Raw genomic sequence first — 21,394 nt, forward strand, 5'->3', positions numbered from 1 at the left:
TGGACGAAGACAGAGAAAATTAGATGGCATAGATAGAGGCCAAATCAGAAGCACAGACTAAATAGAGACAGAGGTACTTTAGACAGACACAAGGGCTTCAGAACTATGCCTAAGACTCCGGGAACTTCAGAGGGGACTTGTCAGGACCCTAGAGATCACAATAGCAAACAGCAAGCCAATAATTCCAAGGCTTCCAAGGTGCTTACCACCCGATACGGTCTATATTTGCCTCCCATTCTTGGGATGATGCTGTTCCAGGATCAGTTTAGCTACTGTGGCCCAGTTCTCCAGTTCCCCACAAAGGGAAGGGGGGTGAATATGATAGAATTTATGTGGTCAAATGAGAGGGAGTTTTCATCATCTGGCGTGCCCATCCTAGTCCCAGGGCTGATTTGTACTCTCAAAGATGCCCTCTACCTTTCAGGAAATGGAAGCTGAGCTGACCTGGTAGGTTCTGAGTTCCTTATTACAGTGGAGGTATTCAAACAAAAGCCAAACAACTACTTTGGGAATGTAGAAAAAATTCATGCACTGAGAAGGAGCTATACTAGATGATCTAATCTGATGTTCCCTCCAACTCTGGGAATCTGTGATTCATGACTTGAGAAAAGCAAACTGCTAGTGGCAGTTAGTCACAAGCATTTACTAGGTATTTACTATGTGCCAGAAATTGTGCTCAGTTCTGGAAGTACTAAGAAAGGCAAAAAAGCAGTCCCTGCCTTCAAAAAGCATATATTCTTATGGCAGAGACAATATGTATACAGCCAGATACATCTAAGACAATACATATTGGATAGAAGGCAATCTGAGAGGGGAGGGCACTTGTAGCTAGGAAGTGGGGAGAGCTAGAAAAGCCTCCTGTGGAAGGTAGGATTTGGGCTGAGTCCTGAAATTGAGGGAGAGGTGAGAAGGCAGAGAATTATAGACATGGAAATGGAGATGGAAAGTGGACTATTCTAAGGAATCACAAGTGGTTCATTATAGTCAGATGCTAAGAGTATTTGGAAGGGAGTAAGATCTAAGAAGACTGGATAGGAAGGAAGGGATTGTGAAAAACTGAAGTTGGCAAATAGAGGACTATTTATTTGATGCAAAAGGATCAAAAGCAAAGGGAAACTATCGGGGTTTGATTGCAGATTAAAGCCTGCCATCTTTCACTTGATTTCCTTCCTAAGTTTTTTATTGTATGTTTCTTTTTGTGTCTTTAGTCACGATATGGGGATTATGGAAATATGCATTGCATGAAAGCATTGTATAACTCCATAAGACTTTTTACTGCCTTGAGGAAGTGGTGGGAGGGAGAGAAGGAAAGAATCTGATTGCAAAATGTCAGAAAACAATTGTCAAAGATTGTTTCTACATGTAATTAAAGAATTAAAAAAGGGAAAGTAGTATAAAAAATATTAGTTTTTATCATTATTGTTATTTGTTAACAGCAAGCTACTGGAACTCATTGACTAATGGGATGATGTGGTCAGAACTACATTTTAGAAAAATTAGCTTGGCAGCTGAATGGAGGATGGATTGGAGTGGCCAGTGACTTGAGGTCAGAGACTGATTAGAAGACTATTGTTGTAGCTTAGGTGAAGGCTGATGAGATCTTGTATCAGGTGGTTTTGTGAATGAAGAGAAAGGGATATTCCATGGAACATGTCATGAATGTAGAAATGATGAGATTTGGCAACAGATTGGATGTATGAGTAAGGAGTCAAGGATTTAACTTAGGCTGAGAACCTTGGTGACTGGGAGCATAGTAGTGCCCTTGACAGGGAGGAGGTAGTTCAGAAATAGGGGAGGGTTTGAGGGAAAGATAATGAGATCTGTTTTGGCCATAGTGGGTTTGCAATACTCATGGGATGCCCAATGCATGATGCCTAAGGGGTAGTCCGAGGAGCATGGCTGTAGCTCAAAAAGGCTTTGTAGGGTAGGATGGATAGATCTGGAAATCTTCTAGATAGAGTTAATAATTCAAACATGAGAAATGATGAGGTCACCAAATAAGACAGTATAGAGCAAAAAGAGAGGGGTGCCCAGGACAAAGATGGGGGATACCCACACTTAGTGTCCATGACTCGGGTGAAGAACCAGAAAAAGAGATTAAGAAGGAACCTTTGGACAGCTAGGAGAATCAGGAGAGACAGACAGACAGACAGAGAGGGACAGAGACAGAGACAAACAGAGAGACAGAGACAGAAAGACACAGAGAGAGAGAGAGAGAGAGAGAGAGAGAGAGAGAGAGGAGCCTGCTCATTCAGAAAGATGAGGTGATCAACAGACTCAAATGGTACAGAGAATCAGTATTGAGAAAAGGACACTGCCTTTGTCAACTGGGTAACTTTGGTGAGGGTAATTTGAGTTGAATGCTGTGGCTACAAGGGATTTAGAAAAGAATGAGGAGACAGGAAATGGCAATAGCACTGGCAATAACTTCTTCAGGGAGTTTTGCTTAGAAGGATAGGAGCAGTGTAGGTCAATAGCTAGCAGGGATGGTCAGATTAAGTAAGAGCTTTTTAAGGATGGGGAAGCATGGACAGGTCTGTAAGCAGTAGACAAGAAGTAATGGGAAAAGATTAAAGATAAGATAAAGAATGGGGATGATAGTAAGGAAAATCTGCTAGAAAAGTTGGGATGGGCTGGGTCAAGGGTGCTTACAGGAGGGTTTCCTTTGACAAGTAGAAGGGCCACTTCTTTATCAGAGACTTCGGAGTGTAAGAGGAGATAGTGGAGGGAGATGTTTGAGTGAGATGAGGATGAGGGGCAAAGAAGGAGCTTCAAGCTACTAGTGTCATTTTTTTTTTCAGGGTCAATGAAAACAAACTTTACCTGCTTTACAATTCCCCTTCAAGCCAGCAATGATTAGAGATTTGTAAAGGGAAGAGACCTCTTGGTCCACCTGGACCCTCTATGTTCCTCCAGCTCTTTCTACTATCAGAACTACACCTTTTTTTCATGGACAAACTGGAATACTTTCTAAGTAGCCTACAAGTAGCAAAGACCTTTTGATTTCAGCAGTTAAAAAAAGGGAGGGGCCATTTTACAGTTTAGGAAACTAAGTCTCTTAACAAAGGCATTCTTTAAGTCAGGCAAGCCTATCGATTCCCTCTTAATTCTTTTTTTCCTCTCTCTTAATTCTTTTAGTTATGGCAGGAACCGCATTATTTTACATCCCCATGTTATGGATGAAGAAATTCAAGAACCAAGTTTAAATGTCTAGGGTCAAAAATCATATTTGACTACTAGCAGAAAGGGATCTAGAACCTTGTAGTCCTAGTTCTCACTCCAAAGCAGTTCACCTACAGTAATAAGAACAATAATAATAGCTAGCATATTTATATAGTACCATGTATGTGCCACACCCTGAAGGGCTTTACAAATATTATCTCATTTGATCCTTTTGACAATCCTGGCAGGTAAGTTCCCTAAGCCTTTCAGTTCATAAGTCTGGAAGCGACTCCACAGGAGAGGAACAGGTTTCTCTGTTCCTTTCTTCAAGTGGTTGAAGACAGTTTCTATCTTTCTATCAAGAAATCTGCTTCACCAATAGATTTCATCTTTGCTGGGGGTTTTACTCCTAATTCAGAGACAAGAAAGGCACCTCTCTCCCAGGGACAGGGTTGCGGGGTGGGGAGCTGGAAGGAAAAGTTACTTTTGAAAGGCTCTCAACATTCTAAAAGTTAGAAGTAGAAAGTGACTGAACTTCTTTCCTTTCCTGAGTCTTAGTCAAGAAACTTTTTTTAAGCACATCCCAAGTAGGCTACTAGACTCTGGAATACAAAGCAGGCAAGAAAGTTTCTGCTCTCAGTTTCCTAATAGGCAAAATAGCCCCTCCTTGGCTCCTGTGGTGGGAAGGATATTGCTAGAGGCCATTTAGAAAGATGGGCAGCTAGGTCGTGTAGGTCCTGGAGTCAGGAAGACTCATCTCCCCGAGTTCAAATCTGGCCTCAGACACACATTAGCTGTGCATTTAACCCTGCTGTTCTCAGTTTCCTCATCTGCAAAATGAGCTGGAGAAGATGGCAAACCACTCCAGTGTCTGCCAAGAAAACCCCAAGTAGGGTCACAAAGGTGGACGTGACTAAACCACAAAACCACAAAAATTTAGAAAGACCAGAGAGTCGCCAATAACCAGTAACGAGTGGTTAGGAGATGGAGCTGGGATGAGAGAGGAGGGGCGAACTTGATGGAACAGGAGATGCTGAGGACTGGGCAAAGAGAAGGGAGCTGGAATGTAATTTCCCCCTTTCTCTGATTCTTCAGCTCTAACCTGATCTAGAACTTCCAGGGGGCAGCTATGATTTGTCCTCTGAGCTTAGTCTTACGGTATATATTTCAAGGGAATATTCCAAAGATGACTCGCCTCGTCGGCATCACCTTCCTAGCATGGCAGACAGCTTAGGAAGTAACAGGACCAGGAAACGCGTTCTCTCGAGCTCCCTGCAAACTAGAGTGGATTTATGCCCAGCCCAGACTGCCAAGTGCTGTTAGTGCAATCCCAATAGACACCCAAATTGAAAATCCCCAGAGAAGTGCTGTAAGTGGAAAACAAAGCAATCGATTGCAGTTGCTGCCTCCTAATGATTTGAGAGGGGATACTCAGAGCCCATTAGAGGGACTATAAAAGACTCATTTTCCGCTAGGTCTTTTGCAGAGGAGTGCTTGTGGGTTTGCTGCCAGCCAGATGCTTACTTTACTTTGGGGCTTCTTTGAAACTGGATTCCTAATGTCTGCAGCTGGTATTCAGGGGACATCTGGGGAAGGAGGTATTCGGGCCCCATGGTTGAGCCGCAGAATCTTAAAATTGTTGGTCAGTCATTTCGGACTCTTCCTCCTATTTGGGATTTTCTTGGCAGAGTTACTGAAGTGGTTTGCCATTTTCTTCTCCAGTTTATTTTGCAGATGAGGAAACTGAGGAAAACAGGGTTAAATGACCTGTCCAGGTTCATACAGCTAGTGTCTAAGGTCAGGTTTGAATTTAGTTCTTTCTGATTCCAGGCCTGGTGCTCTATTCATTGTACCACCTACCCTCCCAGAGATCTGAAAAGTCTCTACTAATTTGATGCTGTGGTACTGCGGAAAGAAGGATGAACTTGAAATTGCTCAGACTGAGGTTCAAATCTTGCTCCTGCCTCCTATTACTTGTGTGACCTTAAATAAGTTACTTAACATCTCTAGGCCTCAGTTTCAAAATTTGGAAAATAAGAGGGTTGGACTAAATTACCTCTAAGGTCCCTTCAGGCTCTCTGTTCCTATTGTACACCCTTTCATTCTGAATCAACCACAAGCATTTAGTATTGATCAGCTAATGTACTAGGAGCTGGGGGTACAAATATAGAAATGAAGTAGTCCCTCGCCTCAAGGGGAGCAGGTAGGTGATACAGCATGAGGTCTAGAGACTGGAAGACTTCAGATAGTTCTATCTGTAGGGCCCTGGGCAAGTCACTTAATCCTGTTTGCCTCAGTTTCCTTATCTGTAAAATGAATGGGAGAAGGAAATGGTGAACTGCTCCAATATTTTTGCCAAGAAAATCTCAAATTGGATCAGGAAGAGTCAGCCATGATTGAACAACATCTAGCCTCAAGGAGATTACACTCTACTAGAGATTATATTCATAGATAAGTCACTAAAAGCTGTTTATTTGGGACTGGACCAATCATTTCATCAGTGTAGAGAGCACCCTGGCAGAGAGTTCTTCCATGCCTGATGGCATTTCTTCATAACTCTTGTAATCTTAGCGAGTTCTTTGGAACCTTAACAGCTTAAGTGACTTATTTCAGGTCATAGTCTGTATGTATTTTAGGAAGCACTTGAACCCACCTCATTATGATTCCAAGGCCATTCTGGATTGGTGGTTCTTAACCTGGGCTCTACCGGCTTAAAAAAACATTTGTTAATCATATCTCCATATAATTAGTTTTCTTTGTAAGTCTATGTATTTTAAAACATACAATTAAAAACCTCATTCTGAGAAGGGGTCCAAAAGAATCATCAGACTGCCTTGCCAAAGGGGGCCACAACACAAAAACAGCTGAAAACCACTGGGTTATACCTTGGTACCTTTCAAGAGAGATCTGCAAACTAAATATTGATAAATGGGGGAACCTGGGAAGGTGAAAGGAGGAAAGTTCTTGAGATTAGCCTGGAAGAGAGGCTGAGGTTCCAAGAGGCAGAAGTGAATAGGGAGAGCCTTTCTCTTCCGGACATTAGAGGATGGTCTGGGCAAAGGCAAAGGGATGAGATGTAATTTGGGTACGCCAGTTTGGCTGAGGTATTTTTTTAAAAAATGTTTATTCATTTAAAAATATTTTTCCCTGGTTACATGATTCACGTTCTCTCCCTCCCTCCCCTCTTCCCTCCCCACACTCGGCACTGACAAGCCATTCCCCTGGGTTATACATGTGTCATCACTTGATACCTATTTCCATATCATTCCTTTTTGTAACAGAGCAATCTTTTAGAGCCTAAACCCCAGATCACACACCCATATACACAAGTGATAAGCCCTTTGTTTTCCTGCTGCCTTGCTATTTTCACAGCTCTTTCTCTGGGGGTGGAGAGCATTCTTTCCCCTAAGTCTCTCGGGATTGTCCTGGATCAATATTGCTATTAGTAGCAAAGTCAATCACATGTGATCGTCCCACAACGTTTCTGTTTCTGTGTATAAGATCGTCCTGGTTCTGCTCATTTCACTCTGCATCAGTTCATTTAGGTCTTTCCCTCTCTGAAATTGTCCTGTTCGTCAATCCTTTGAGCACATTAGTATTCCATCACCAACACACACCACCATTTGTTCAGCCATTCCCCAATCGAAGGGCATCCCCTCCTTTTCCAGTTTTTGGCCACCACAAAGAGCGCAGCTAGGAATATTCTTGTATAACCATTTTTCCTTACCTCTCTGGGGCACAAACCTAGTGGCGGTATTGTTGGATCAAAGGGCAGGCATTGCCTTTTGGACATAATTCGAAATTTTGGCTTTAGTATTGAGGCTGTGATTAGAACAGGGGAGGGCAAATAGTGTGTAACCAGCTTGGAAAGAAAGAAAGGCTGGAGACAGACTGGGAAGAATTTTAAATGTAAAATGGAGGATTTGGCATTTTATCTTAGAAGCAATGGAGAAACTCAGGATAGTGAGCAGAGAAGTGACATAGTCAGGCCTATGCTTCAAGATGATCAATTTGACAGCTTCACAGAGAAGTGATGTCTAACTCAAATAGAAATGGAGAGGGCAGCTGGGTAGCTCAGTGGATGGAGAGCCAGGGTCAGAGAAAGGAGATCCTGGGTTCAAATCTGACCTCAGACCCTTTACAGCTGCGTGACCCTGGGCAAGTCACTTAACCCCCATTGCCTAGCCCTTCCCACTCTTCTGCCTTGGAACCAATACTTAGTATTGATTGTAAGACAGAAGGTAAGGGTTAAAAAAAGATATAGAGGCCACTAGTCCATACAGAAGAATCCTTGTGGGGCACACATTGTCTAAGTAAACCCCATGCTAACATTATCTGCCTTCTGTTGTGTTTTAATTATGTTGTTAAGTATTTCCCAATCACATTTTCTGGTTCTGGCCTCACTTGGGAGTATGGCAGGGCTGGTGTTTGATACCGTTGATGCAGAAGGGTTGGAGAGGGGAGAGAATGGATAAACTGGACCAAAGAAGAGGCCATTCTAAAAGTCCAGGGGAGAGGAGGCGAGGCTCTGGATTCTCGTGGTTGTGGCATAAAGAAGGGAGGCTGTAGAGGAGGTGGAAACAAAAAGACCTGGTAATAAATTGGATGGATATAGGGGATGAGGGAAAGGGATAAATCCAGGAAGATGCCTACAATACACACTGGAGAGACTGACGGTGGTGTTGCTTCTAACAGAAATAAGAAGGTTAGGAGGAGTGGATGTGGGGGAAAGATGGTGACCTCTGCTTTGGGCAGAGTTCAAGGTGCATCTGGCGCATCCAGGTAGCGATACCAAACAGACTATTGGAGATGAGAGACCAGAACTCAGGAAAATAGGGCTGGAAATGTAGATTTCAGGGGCGGCTAGACGGCACAGACTCCTCTCCCTGAGTTCAAATCTGGCCCTAGACACTTACTAGTTTTGTGACCCTGAACAAGTCATTTAATCCTGTTGGCCTCAGCTTTCTTATCTACAAAAAGAGCCAGAGAAGGAAGTGGCAAAGTATTCTAGTACCTCTGCCAAGAAAGCCCCACATGGGGTCATGAAGAGTCAGAAACTGAACACAAATGTAGTTCTTGGAGTCATTTGTGTAGAGATGATTGATGGGAGGTGATGAGATCAGCAGGAGAGAGAAGGCATAGGACAGACAGTATATCCTGACTCAGGGGCAGGATATGAGCCCACAAAGGAGATTTAGAACAAAGAGAACTAGGACCAAGCAGTATCACCAGAACCCAGGCGGGAGGAGAGAAGTAGTTAATGATGTAAAGGACGGTGACTACCCAAACACAGCAGAGAAGTCAAGAAAAAAGCAAAGTGAGAAACAGCTACTTGTTTTTGCAATAAAGTGATCATTTATGATCTTGGATAAAATAATTTCAGTTCAGTAATGGGGGGATAAGCCAGATGCAAAAAGTAGAGGTGTGGATAGAATTGAGAAAATGGAAGCTACAAGTGGAAACAAGAGTTTAATGGTGAAAGAGAGGAGAGAACTAGGACCATACCTTGAGGGATGGTAGGGCCAAATGAGGTTAAAAAAAAGTACTATTATTTTAAAATTCTTATCTTCTGTTTTTAGAATCAATGTTGTGTATTGGTTCCAAGGCAGAAGAGCTAGATGGGCTATGGGGGTTAAGTGACTTGCCCAGGGTCACATAGTTAGGAAGTGTCTGAGGCCAAATTTGAATCCAGGACCTCCTATCTCTAGGGCTGGCTCTTAATCCACTAAGCCACCTAGCTTCTCACATAATATTATTTTTAATGATAATAATTGGCTTTATCATTATAAAGGGACTGTTTTTTTTTAATATTGTACTATATAAAACAAGCTGGTTTAAGAAATTAATTGGGATAATTCTTGATTTGAAATAGGGCAAAAAAAAAAACAAACAAACCCAACCCCATAGTAATATTCCTTTCTCCACCAAAAATGGAGTGGTAGTGAGGTATTTATATATAATATTGGTTGCTATTTTGATAACTTGGCTTAAAATACCTTTTCGGTTCTTTTAATTCAGTACTCCTCCTTTGGCCTTCATTGAGTGAAGAATTTTTTTAGGGATATTTGCACCTATTTGCATGCAGCAGAGAAAGAGCCCATGGATAAGAAGAGGATCAAAATTAGGGGAAGAGAAGGGATGATGGAAAGGGACATGTTCCTTTATGAGACAGGGGGGGAGATCAAAGGTTTTTGCCTTAAAGATCAAGACAGTGTCTGAACTCTGAACTTTTCTTTTCTTTTCTTTTCTTTTTTTCCATTTGAATTAATTTATTTAGTCAATTTATAACATTATACCTTGGTTACAATAATCACATTATTTCTCTCTCTCCCCTCCACCCACCCATCCCGTAGCTGATGCTCAATTTCATTGGGTGTTACTTGTGTCCTTGATCAGAACCTATTTCCATGTTGTTGGTGTTTGTATTAGGATGTTCATTTAGAGTCTCCATCCCCAGTCATATCCCCTCAACCCATGTATTCAAGCAGTTGTTTTTCTTCTGTGTTTCTATTCCCACAGTTTTTCCTCTGAATGTGGATAGTGTTCTTTCTCATAGATCCCTCCAGGTTGTTCAGGATCACTGCATTGCCACTAATGGAGAAGTCCATTACATTCGATTGTACCACAGTGTAACAATCTGTGTACAATGTTCTGGTTCTGCTCCTCTCGATCTGCATCACTTCCTGGAGGTCGTTCCAGTCTCCATGGAATTCCTCCACTTTATTATTCCTTTGAGCACAATAGTATTCCATCACCAACAGATACCACAATTTGTTCAGCCATTCCCCAATTGATGGGCATCCCCTCGTTTTCCAATTTTTGGCCACCACAAAGAGCGCAGCTATGAATATTTTTGTACAAGTCTTTTTGTCCATTATCTCTTTGGGGTACAAACCCAGTCGGGCTATGGCTGGATCAAGGGGGCAGACAGTCTTTTAGCACCCTTTGGGCATATGAACTCTGAACTTTCTAAATGTCACAGGAAACCAAGCTTCTCAAACACCTCACCAAGGCCTCCTTCCTCTGCCCTTTGCCTTTTCTCAAGAACCTAATTCCCTTCTCAAATATGGGAGTTTGGGAAAGGCCCTCAGCATGCCTCTCCAACCAATTTTTGGGATTCTCCTTTGCTGGGGCTCTAGGGGGACAAATCTCGGTCTAGTCTCCACTCTGATTACTGACAAAGCTCATCCACTCTGATTTAGATCAAGAAACCCCAAGTCTTGGACCTACCCTCTGCTCCTCTTCCCAATATGGCACCCAATTTTCCCAAAAAAGGAAGCAGCAGTCAAGCAAAGGCTGGGAACGTCAGTTTCCCAGTTCTGGTGAAAAATGAAAAAAGTACCATAATCAAGTTTCTCTGGACTTAACATAGAACAGAGCAAGGAAGGCAAATACCTTTCTCCAAGGAACACTTGATTTCTGTATTTTTTTGGTGAAATAATCCAGAGGTAGGGAATATAGCATCACAGTAGTGTTGGGCAACAGAGGGAATACTGGACTTTGGAATCAGTATTGCTGGTCCAGAAGACCGAGGCTTTGTCACTGAGTGTGACTATGGGCAAGTTACTTCTTTATGCCAAATCTGTTTTCTTATTTGTAAAATGAAGAGAGAAGGAACAATGGATGAAGCTTTTTAAGGTTCCTTCTAGCTCTAACCCATGATCCTTTGGCAGTATGATATTGCCTCGGGAGCTCTATCTTGTGGATTCCTCTGAGTTGGACACAAAGGCCCTGTAGGTTTTTTTTTTTGTTTGTTGTTGTTTGTTTGTTTGTTTTTTCTATTTGGATGCTTCCTTTCATCAACACAGAATTTCATGGGCAGCTGAGACTAAAACATACTGGTGGCCATATTTCTGAAGATGATGAAGCGTTCGTTTAGAATTTAGCTAGGCAGGTCCTTAGACACTCAGACAATATATATTAGCTCTGAAGCACCAACATTTTAAAAACTTAATTTTCTAAACCCTTACTTTCTTGCTTAGTAATGATTCTAAAATAGAAGAATGGCAAGGGCTAAGCAATTGGAATTGAGCGACTTGCCCAGGGTCACACAGCTACACAAGTCATATTTCCAGTGGGTGTAATTGATGAAGTACCAGAACTGAAATTATGAAGGTCTGGTTTAGAATCCTCCTGCCCCAGCCACAGACACACTCACTGTACAACCATCGGCAATCCAATTAACAACCCCTTTCTGCTTTCTTCTCTCTAGAACTAGAAGTAATGTATGTAGAACACTTTTCAAACTTTAAAGCCCTCCCTGAATGCCAGTTATTATCACTTCCATTTTAACTTGAACTTGTGCTCTTCTGGCATAGTTTTAGACTCATGGTCTACTCCAGACTGTGGTGAGACATTGGAAGATGGTTTTAGTGGCTCATATATGAAATCTGAGATTTTTAAGAACAGATAATAACATATCAATGCATTTTTGAAAGCAAGTCCAAACTTAAGGGGGCAGCTAGGTGGCAAAGTGGGTAGAGTGTTGGGTCTGGAGTTAGGAAGACTCATTACTTCTGAGTTCAGATCTGGCTTCAGATACTTACTAGTTGTGTAATCCTGGTCAAGTTACTTAACCCTGTTTGCCTCAGTTTCCTTGTCTGTAACATAAGATGTAGAAGGAAATGGCAAGTTACTCCAGTATTTCTGCCAAGAAAACCCCCAATGGGAACACAAAAGAGTCAGACTCAACTGAAAAATGATTTAAGAACATCAACCAAACCTAAAGCATCATTTTTCCCCTAGAAAATCTTCAAGGGGAAAAGAGACCAAGTGTTGGCTCCATTAAAAAAAAAAAAAGGCCAGATCTCAGTTTCTGAACCCAGGGTCAATGGTATTATGGTGTTGGAGGGACAAAGGGGTGGGGAGGTCTGGCCCTTTTGAGGGGTTCTTGAATAAAGCCATGGCAAATAAAGATCCTTCCCAGACATTCTAAGTGAGGGGAATCTGGGAAGATGAAGCTCTTGCCCTCAGGCCACAGGTACGAAATGGCCTGGCCTCTCCGGCTGGGGTCACTGACATGGTCCAGTGAAGAGCTTATTTGTCCTAACTGGATTAGAGGATCTACAGACCAGGGAGAGGTCAGAGAGGATTGAGACTAAGGAGGTGAATTCCCTGGGGTGGGGCTTAGAAAAGGGACTTGGTGAGGAGCCAGCCACATCAAGTTGCCAGAAGTAAGTGAGGTGGAGACCTTGAAGGGGGCCGGAGTGTCACAGCTCCAAAGAGGCAGAGACCAGCTTCACAGTGGAGACAGCTCTGGCTCTGCATGTGTTGGTGGTGGTGATGGTTGGGAGGGAGGTGGAAAACTGGAGGAGGAAGGATGGAAGAGACAAAATTGCTTTGTCACACAGTTTTGTAAAATCTTGAGTTCTAACATGATTCTCAGCACCCTCTTTCCCTTCCTTGGATTTTACCTTTTGGGAGTATTTCTTCATCGGCTTCAGCTTCAGCATCAGTCGCTTCTGAGTTTCTGGAAATATTTGTTTCCAGGTGATTTTCTAGGTGTTCCAGCTTCCTACTGATTCAAGATAGGCTAGTCATTTCCAGATATTCCTACTCTATTTATTAGGATCCTTTCTCTTTCATATGCTTTTCCTTTATTTCTTTCCCCCTGCCTTCTCCTTTCCTCTTTTCTTCTCTCCCATTCCATAAGGGATGCCCTCTCCTCCTACCTTATAGAACCCTCCCTTGTTTACAGATAAGTCTGGCCAAACCAGACAAATCAATTGCTCTAGGTGTCTGATTCTATGATTCCCAAGGACTCATGGAGCATGTCTGAAAACGTATGCCTAATTCTAAACTTATAGTCTAGCACTTTTCTGCTAAGGGGAGGGTGCCATGCTTTATCATTAGTTCTCTGAAATCATAATTGATTATTGCATTGATCTGAATTCTGAAGTGCTTCAATGTTGTTTTTCTTCACATTCTTGTTGGTTCTTGTATAAATTGTCTTTCTGATTCCATTTTCTTGGCTATGCATCTGTTGATACAGATCTTCTCAAGGTTCCCTACATTCTTCATATTTGTTACCTCTATTGTGGAACAATAATATTTTATTACCATAATGTGTTTAGTCATTTATGCATAGAAGGGCATTTTCTTTTCTTTTTGCATTAACAAAAAAAGTACTGCTTAGTGCCTGGTCCATAATAGGCTCTTAACAAGCATGGTGCATGTCTTGTAGTGGTATTAATGGATTAAAGTGCATTTAGAGTTTAATGACATTTTTAGGATTAGTTCAAATTGTTTTCCAGAACACCTGGGTTAATTCATAGCTCTATCAATAGTGCATTGGTGTGACTGTACTTTCACAGCCCTTCCAACATTTGCCAGTTTTGGATTTTGTCGGCTTTGTCAGTCTGATAGTTTGAGATGAAACCTTGGAGTTGTTTTCATTAGTATTCCTCTTATTAGTGATTTTGAACAGCCTCTCTCCTGAGCTGCAGTCCCACATTGCTAGTTGCCCAATGGACATTTCAAAATGGATATGCCAGAGACATCTCAAACTCAATATATCCCAAACTCAACTCAGTATATTTCAGTGTATTTCCCTCCAAACCTTCCCCTCTGCCAAACTTCCTTATTTCTGTCAAAGCACTATCCTTCCATTCTCCCAGATTTTTAACCTCTGCATTTTTATTCCTTACTTTAATTCCTTACTCTCCTTTCACCTCACATATCCAGTCAGTTGACAAATCTTTCTAGCCCTACAAAATCTCCCTTCTCCAGCCTCCTTTTCTCCACTCACACAGCTCCTATCTTAGTTCAGGCCTTCATCAACACTCACTTAGGTGAATGCAACAGTTTCCCAATTGGTCTTCCTGCTTCAAAGAGGACCATTGTCAAATTTTTTGTATGAGCTAGTCATCATTTTTTTTAAACCCTTTTTTTCCAACTTGAATCAATATTGTGTATTGGTTCAATATGTGTATTGGTTCCAAGGCAGAAGAGTAGTAAGGGCTAGGGAGTGGGGGTTAAGTGACTTGCCCAGGGTCATACAGCTGGGAAGTGACTGAGGCCAAATTTGAACCCAGGACCTCCCATCTCTAGGCCTGTCTCTCAATCCACTGAGCCACCCAGCTGCCCCCTACAGTCCTTAGTAGTAGCTAATAACCCATAAATATAATAGAGTAGGACTTATACCAGTTTTTGCCACTCTTCATCAACTGATGAATATTCAAGTCTTTCCCTTTTCCATAGCTGCCAAAGTAATTTTCTTTAAGTGCAGATCTTACCACGTGGCTCTCCTGTTCAAACAACTTTAGTGGCTGCTCATTGACATGAGAATAAAACAGAAACTCCTCTGTTCAGTTTTCAAAGCTCTTCACCAAATGGCCAAAAAAATTTTTTAGCCCCATTGTACAGTTATTTTCCTTTTCATATTCTGCCATCAAGACGAATTGACCTCCCAATTCCTCACATATGAGACCCCAAAGCCAACTTTGTGCCTTTGTACTGACCATTCTATGTACTTAAAATGTATTCCCTCCTGACCTGTCCCTTACAGAGTCCCTCTCTTTCTCAAAGACTCAACCGCAACACCAACATTTTAAAAACTTAACTAATTTTTTAAACCCTTACTTTGTTGCTTAGTAATGATTCTAAGATAGAAGAATGGCAAGGGCTAAGCAATTGGAATTAAGCGACTTGCCCAGGGTCACACAGCTAGAATTATCTGAGGTCAAATTTGAAACCAGGTCCTTCCAACTCCAGAACTGAAGCTCTATCCAATGTGCTACCTAGCTGCCCCTTTTTAATTTAAATTATCTTTTTTTAAAATTAAAAAAAATTATCTCAATAACAAATTTCCACATAAGTTTTCCAAAGTCATATGATCCATGCTGTCTCCCTGCTTTCTTCCCTCCCCCTCCCAGAGCTGACAAGCAATTCAATCTGAGTTATTCATGTATTATCATGCAAAACATATTTTCATATTATTCATTTTTGTAAGAAAATAATCTTATAGAACCAAAACCCCCAAACATATTCCCAAATAAACAAGTGATAAATCATGTGCTTTCATCTGCATTCCTACTCCAATAGTTCTTTCTCTGGAAGTGGAGAGCATTCTTTTTCAAAAGTCCTCAAAATTGTCCTGAATCCTTGTATTGCTATTAGTGTCAAAGTCTATCACATTTAATCATACCACCATATTGCAGTTACTGTGTATAATACGATCTCCTGGTTCTGCTTATTTCACTCCACATCAGTTCATGGAGGTCTCTCCAGCTCTTTCTGAAATTGTCCTGTTCATCATTTCTTACAGCACAATAATATTCCAGCATATACCACAGTTTGTTCAGCTGTTCCTCAATTGAGGGACATCCAATTCTTTGCCACCACAAAAAGAACAGCTATAAATATTTTTGTACAAATAGGTCCTTTCCCATTTTTTAAAAATCTCTTTGGGATACAGATGCAGTAGTGCTATTACTGGATCAAAGAACAGGCATTCTTTAATAGCCCTATTGGTATAATTCCAAATTGCCCTCCAGAATGGTTGGATCAGTTCACAACTTTACCAGCAATGCATTAGTGTCTCAATTTGCCACATCCCCTCCAACATTTATCATTTTCCTTTACTGTTATATTGTTCAATCTGATAGGTATCAGGTAGTACCTTAGAGTTGTTTTAATTTGCATTTCTCTAGACAAGAGGGATTTAGAACATTTTTTCACATGATTATTGATAGCTTTGGTTTCTTCATCTGAAAACTGCCTATTTATATCCTTTAACTTTTTATCAATTGGGGAATGACATGGATTCTTATAAATTTGGCTTAATTCTTTATATACTTGAGAAATGAAACTTTTATCATAGAAATTTGTTTTAAATTTTTTTTCTGAATTTGTTGCTTCCCTTCTAATTTTGTTTGTATTGGCTTTGTATAAAACCTTTTAAATTTAATATAATCAACATTATTCATCATATCTTGTAATATTCTCTATCTCTTGTTTGGCCATATATGACCATCTTTTTAAAATTAATTTTTTATTTATTTTGTTAAACATTTTCCAGTTACATGTAAGAGAATTTTTAAGCAATTATTTAAAAAAAATTTTGAGTTCCAAATTCTCTCCCTTACATTCCTTTGCCCTCCTTGAGAAGGCAAACAATTTGATATTGATTATACATGTGAAATCATGCAAAACATATTTTCCTACTAGCCATGTCACAAAAGAAAACACAAACAAAATAAAACAATACTAAATACACTTTTAAAAATTATGCTTTAAGGGGCAGTTGGGTTGCTCAGTGGATTGAGAATCAGGCCTAGAGATGGGAGGTCCTAGATTAAAATCTGACCTCAGATACTTCCTGGCTGTGTGACCCTGGGCAAATCAATTGACCCTCATTGCCTAGCCCTTACTGCTTTTCTGCTTTGGAACTAATACAAAGTATTGATTCCAAGACAGAAGGTAAGGATTTTTAAAAAAAGTATGCTTCAATATGCATTTAGAGTTCATTAGTTCTCTCTCTGGAGGTAGTTAATATTTTTTCATCCTTTTTACTCTTCTGAAATTGTCTTGATTGTTTTTCATAATTGATAATTCTTACAATATTGCTGTTATTGTATACAATGTTCTTCTGTTCTGCTCATTTCATTTTGCATGAGTTTATACAAGTTGAAGGACCATCTTTGCATGAATGTTTTCTGATAACTTCAATTTCTATTGCCCTTCTTCCTAAATATTATATTAAACTACTTTGTATTTAATTATATTTTTACTATATATACATATACACTTGTTTTATTCTTTATATTTTTGTCCCTTGCATCCTTCATAGAGTTTGGTACATTATTGGCCCTTAAGAAATGCTTTTTTGATTGACTGAATGTATTCTTCTGAAAAAAATTGCCTCATATCTTCTAGTCTATTTTCTAGTGAAGAATGTCTCTTGTTCTTATATATTTGCATTGAGTTCCTACATATTTTGACTATAAGACATTCATCAGACATAATTGCTGAAAAGGACGCCCCCCCAGTTAACTAGTTCTTTTCTAATTTTAGCTACATTGATTTTATTCATGCAAAAGACTTCAATTTTTTATGTAATCATATTAGTCTATTTTTATTTTCTATAATCAGTTCTCTCTCTTGTTTAGTTAAAAATTCTGTTTCTACTTGTATTTGTATAAAAATACTTTCTATCCTCTATTTTTAAAGGTGATTTGACATTTTATATGTATATATATATATATATATATTTAGCACTTATTGTGGTATATGGTATAAAATAATAGTCTAAGCCTAATTTCTGCCAAATTGCTTCCCAGTTTTCACTGGATTCCTTTCTTAATGTCACCTAGATTTCAGGAAGGTCTTGTGTAGTTTTAGCTCATATTTATGTACCAGTTTTATCCCTCTTCTAGACTGTGTAAATTTCTTAAGAATGAGGACTGTACCTGGCATGCACATAAGATGTTTAATAAATGTTTGTGGTAGAATTGAAACAGAATCTAGTCACAATTACTCACATTTTCTTTTTAAGGTTTGTAAGATGTTTATTTCATGACAATCCTGTTTTTATTTACCTATGTGCATGCTGTATTTTCCCAGTAGAATGTAAACTTTCTGAGGGCAGGGACTTCTTTTGTCTTTGTGTATCTAGTTCCTAAACTCCAAGAACTTAATAAGTGCTTGTGGAATAGAGTTAGAGGCTGACAGTAAATGAATCAGTATCTCCAATTTGCAGATAAGGAAACTTGCCTAGGGTAACACAATTATTAAATGACAGAGCTTAGATTCTGACCTTGGTATTTGATTACAATTGTCACAGCTGTAGGGTACCTATCCTTCACCTCAATCTGTTTAAGGATCCCTTCAAGAAAGCCTGGCTCCCTCATGTAATGTTTTAGGCTGCTCAGTCTAGTTCCTCTAGACAAAATGACCTCAATGCAGATACCATGATTCCTAGAACCTGTTTTGATTATATCAGTGTCCTCCAAGGACCAGAAACAAAATGCTGCCATCATTTCTTATGTAACATCCATTCTGGACACAATTTCCCATAATGAGATTGACTACATCTCACCTTCAGAGTTCTAATGTACTCTTTACCCCCTCCCTCCTCCCCCCCAGGTTCTTTTCTTTTTAAAAATTCATTTAATTAATTAATTAATTTAGAATGTTTTTCCATGGTTACATGATTCACGTTCTTTCCCTCCCCTCCTCCCTCTTTCCTCTTGTAGCCAATGAGCAATTCCACTGGGTTTTATATGTATCATTGATCAAGACCTATTTCCATATTATTAATATTTGCATTAGAGTGATCATTTAGAGTCTGCATCCCCAATCATATCCTTTAAAGCACTCTTGAGAGGTCATGGGGTACTTTTTTCCTAATGCTATTGATTCCAATCCCCATTTTACTGTGTCCTCTCACTGTTAGCCACCAGTAATTAGTACACCATTTCTATTTAACTGATTAATATCAATTAGCTTTTTAAAAAGCATATTTGCTATTCAGTAAAATAAGAGCAGAAGTCCATTCTCCTCCTCCCCCCCCCCCCAAACTTGGGGGTATAATGTCTCAGCCTTGGAGAGAGTAGGATCAGACTTCATTCTGTTTCTACATAGCATTTGCCCCATCAAATTCACGTCCAAATGCATCAGGGCCAGTGGATGGATGAATCTGCCTTTCTGTTACTGCTGGGCTAGTTCAACCTCCTTGCTGAGGATCTCTCCATTCTCCATCTGACTTGCAGAACATCCGAACACAAATTATATCTCCTGGGTCCTCATGGAGGATGTGAGACCCCTCCCTTTAAATTCTTATCTCTCTCTGAATAGAAGCTAGGCAAAAAGAGCCATGGCAAAGCAGGGGGGAGCCCCAGGAGGACGGCTGAATGTACCTTCGATCCTTCTATGCAAACAGTCAGAAAGCCTCTTCAACACATGGTCAGTAGACTCGAATTATTCAGAGAATGTCTGTGTGTGATTAAGTCAGTGTGGAGACTGCATGAGCAGAGCTAAATGGATTTTAGCATCAAGACTAGGCTGATGGGCCAGTCTCCTGTTACGCTCATTTCAGAGTTCCATATCCCTGCTAGATGGTTTCAGTTTCAGTCTGAGGGACATCTTTAGTTCTATTTGCTGGCAGGGTAGTGACATTCTCTGAACCTGACTGGTTGAGGCTGTCGTGCTACGGGGTTAGGCTTACTGCTATGGACCTCCACTGGGTCCTCAGATCTGTTCTTCCCAGCTTTTTAAACTTTCCAACTCCAGGAGTTGGCTCATTGGGTTTTGGTACCCTCACTCATTTACTCAATATATAATTATTATATGAATCAGTGTATTATATTTATAATATGAATCAGTATAATAACAATGCCAGAGCCAGTTCCTAAAGGCTTGGGAGAACCGATGATAACATTTTGTGTGTGAGCATTTACACCTCAGAAATGAGCCAATGCGACACATTAGGGCTTGATTTGATTTGTTAGTTGTCTAGACTGAAGACAATGATGTAGACAATTTTATTAATGTGAATCAAACTTTAAAAGTGTGTTTGTACGTATATATTTTTCCAGAAATCTGGGTGGAGAGGTAACATTTGCCAGCGTTCCTGACAATATTGGATGTTTTTCTAGTACTTTATATGACAGAAGGATCTGTGAGGGGGAACTCTTTACATTTAGGTAGGTTCTATCCAGCGTAAGATGTAATAGAAAAGCTCAGGGAGTTGTCAGAGACACATAGAGGTGAAGTGATTAATCCATGGCTAGTAAGTGTCAGAGGTGGGACTTGAAAACACATTTTCCCATTTCAAGTCTGGTACTCTATCCACTAAGCCATCTTATTTCCATCTCTTTATAGACGTATAGCAACATACAAATAGGAATAGAAAACATTTACACATGTCTAGTTTGGAAAGGTGCCTATTTAGTACCTACCATATACCAAGGCCAGGTGCCAAGGTCTCTTGGAGCTACAAAGCTTAGATGAGGCAAAGTCCTGAATGCGGGGAGTTCATATAGTATAGTATTTCTTATATATATATGTATATATTTTTTTAATTTTTGTTTTTTTAAACCCTTACCTTCCATCTTGGAGTCAATACTGTGTATTGGCTCCAAGGCAGAAGAGTGGTAAGGGTTAGGCAGTGGGGGTTAAGTGACTTGCCCAGGGTCACATAGCTGGGAAGTGTCTGAGGCCAGATTTGAACCCAGGACCCCCCATCTCTAGGCCTGGCTCTCAATCCACTGAGCCACCCAGCTGCCCCCTTTATAAATATTTATAATGTAGGTAAGACTGAAACATAGACAACTATGATACATGACATTATAGAATGTATGTTTTCAAGAGATGAAAGACAAACTGCTTTGTGAAGTATTTTGAACTCTTGGACTTGGTTCATTGGACTTTGGCCCATTCATTGATTTACCCAAGAAATATTTACCAGAATAATGGCTGATATTATCTAGAACTTTGGGTAATAACAGAAGGTTCTTTGAGGGAGATCATTACTGACTTGGGAAGATCATGGAAAGCTTAATGGAGTGAGGGAGCTTTAAAAGAGGCTTGTCTTTCAATCGATAGAGGGAGCAGCCAGAGGAAAAGCAAGGAGAGCAGAGGATGCGAGGTGCATTTAGGAGACAAAAAGGAGGCTAGTTTGGCTGGAGCTTAGAGTGTGTGTGGAGTGGGGGGGGCATCATATGAGATGAATCTGGAAAGGAAGTGTGACGACTGATTGTCAAAGATATTAGACAGCTGAATTTGACATTTACTCAGGTGGCAACAGGGGACCACTCAAGATTTTTGAGCGAGGAATGAAATGAAAAGACCATGTCTAAGAAAGATTATTCTAATGAATATAGGCTGCTTTGGAAGGGGGAGAAGCTGAAAGATAAGTTATGACATCACTGAAATAGCTGATAACAGAAAGTAATTATAGTACGTACCAAACTGCTTGGGGCAGGTGGCGCAGTGGATAGAGTGCCAGGCCTGGTGTCAGGAAGATTCATCCTCCTGAGTTCAAATGTGGCTCAGACATTTACTAGCTTTGTGACCCTGGGCAAGTCACTTGAGCCCTTAGGAACTGGCTCTAGCACGATATTGATTATTATTATAAATATAAATTAAGTTTATGGATGAGTGTGCCAAAACCCAAGGAGCCAAGAACTGGAGTTCAAAATTTTGCCTCAATTTCTTCACCTGTCAAATGAGTTGAAGAAGGAAATGTCAAACCGTTATCAGTTTCTGTCAAGAAAACTCCACATGGGGAAAA

The 21,394-nt window shown here is 40.3% G+C and overlaps 1 protein-coding gene across 1 annotated transcript in view; it reads left to right on the forward strand.

The window, feature by feature from the left end:
- Positions 1–21,394, forward strand: part of SLC24A1 (solute carrier family 24 member 1) — a 48,392-nt gene that overhangs the window by 11,093 nt on the left and 15,905 nt on the right. Inside the window, exon 4 of the mRNA XM_056815656.1 lies at positions 4,638–4,804. Coding sequence (XP_056671634.1) covers positions 4,638–4,804 — 167 coding nt within the window. The remainder of the gene's footprint in view (positions 1–4,637; positions 4,805–21,394) is intronic.

Source organism: Monodelphis domestica, chromosome 1 (genome assembly GCF_027887165.1).
Source record: "Monodelphis domestica isolate mMonDom1 chromosome 1, mMonDom1.pri, whole genome shotgun sequence".
Classification (NCBI taxonomy): Eukaryota; Metazoa; Chordata; class Mammalia; order Didelphimorphia; family Didelphidae; genus Monodelphis; species Monodelphis domestica.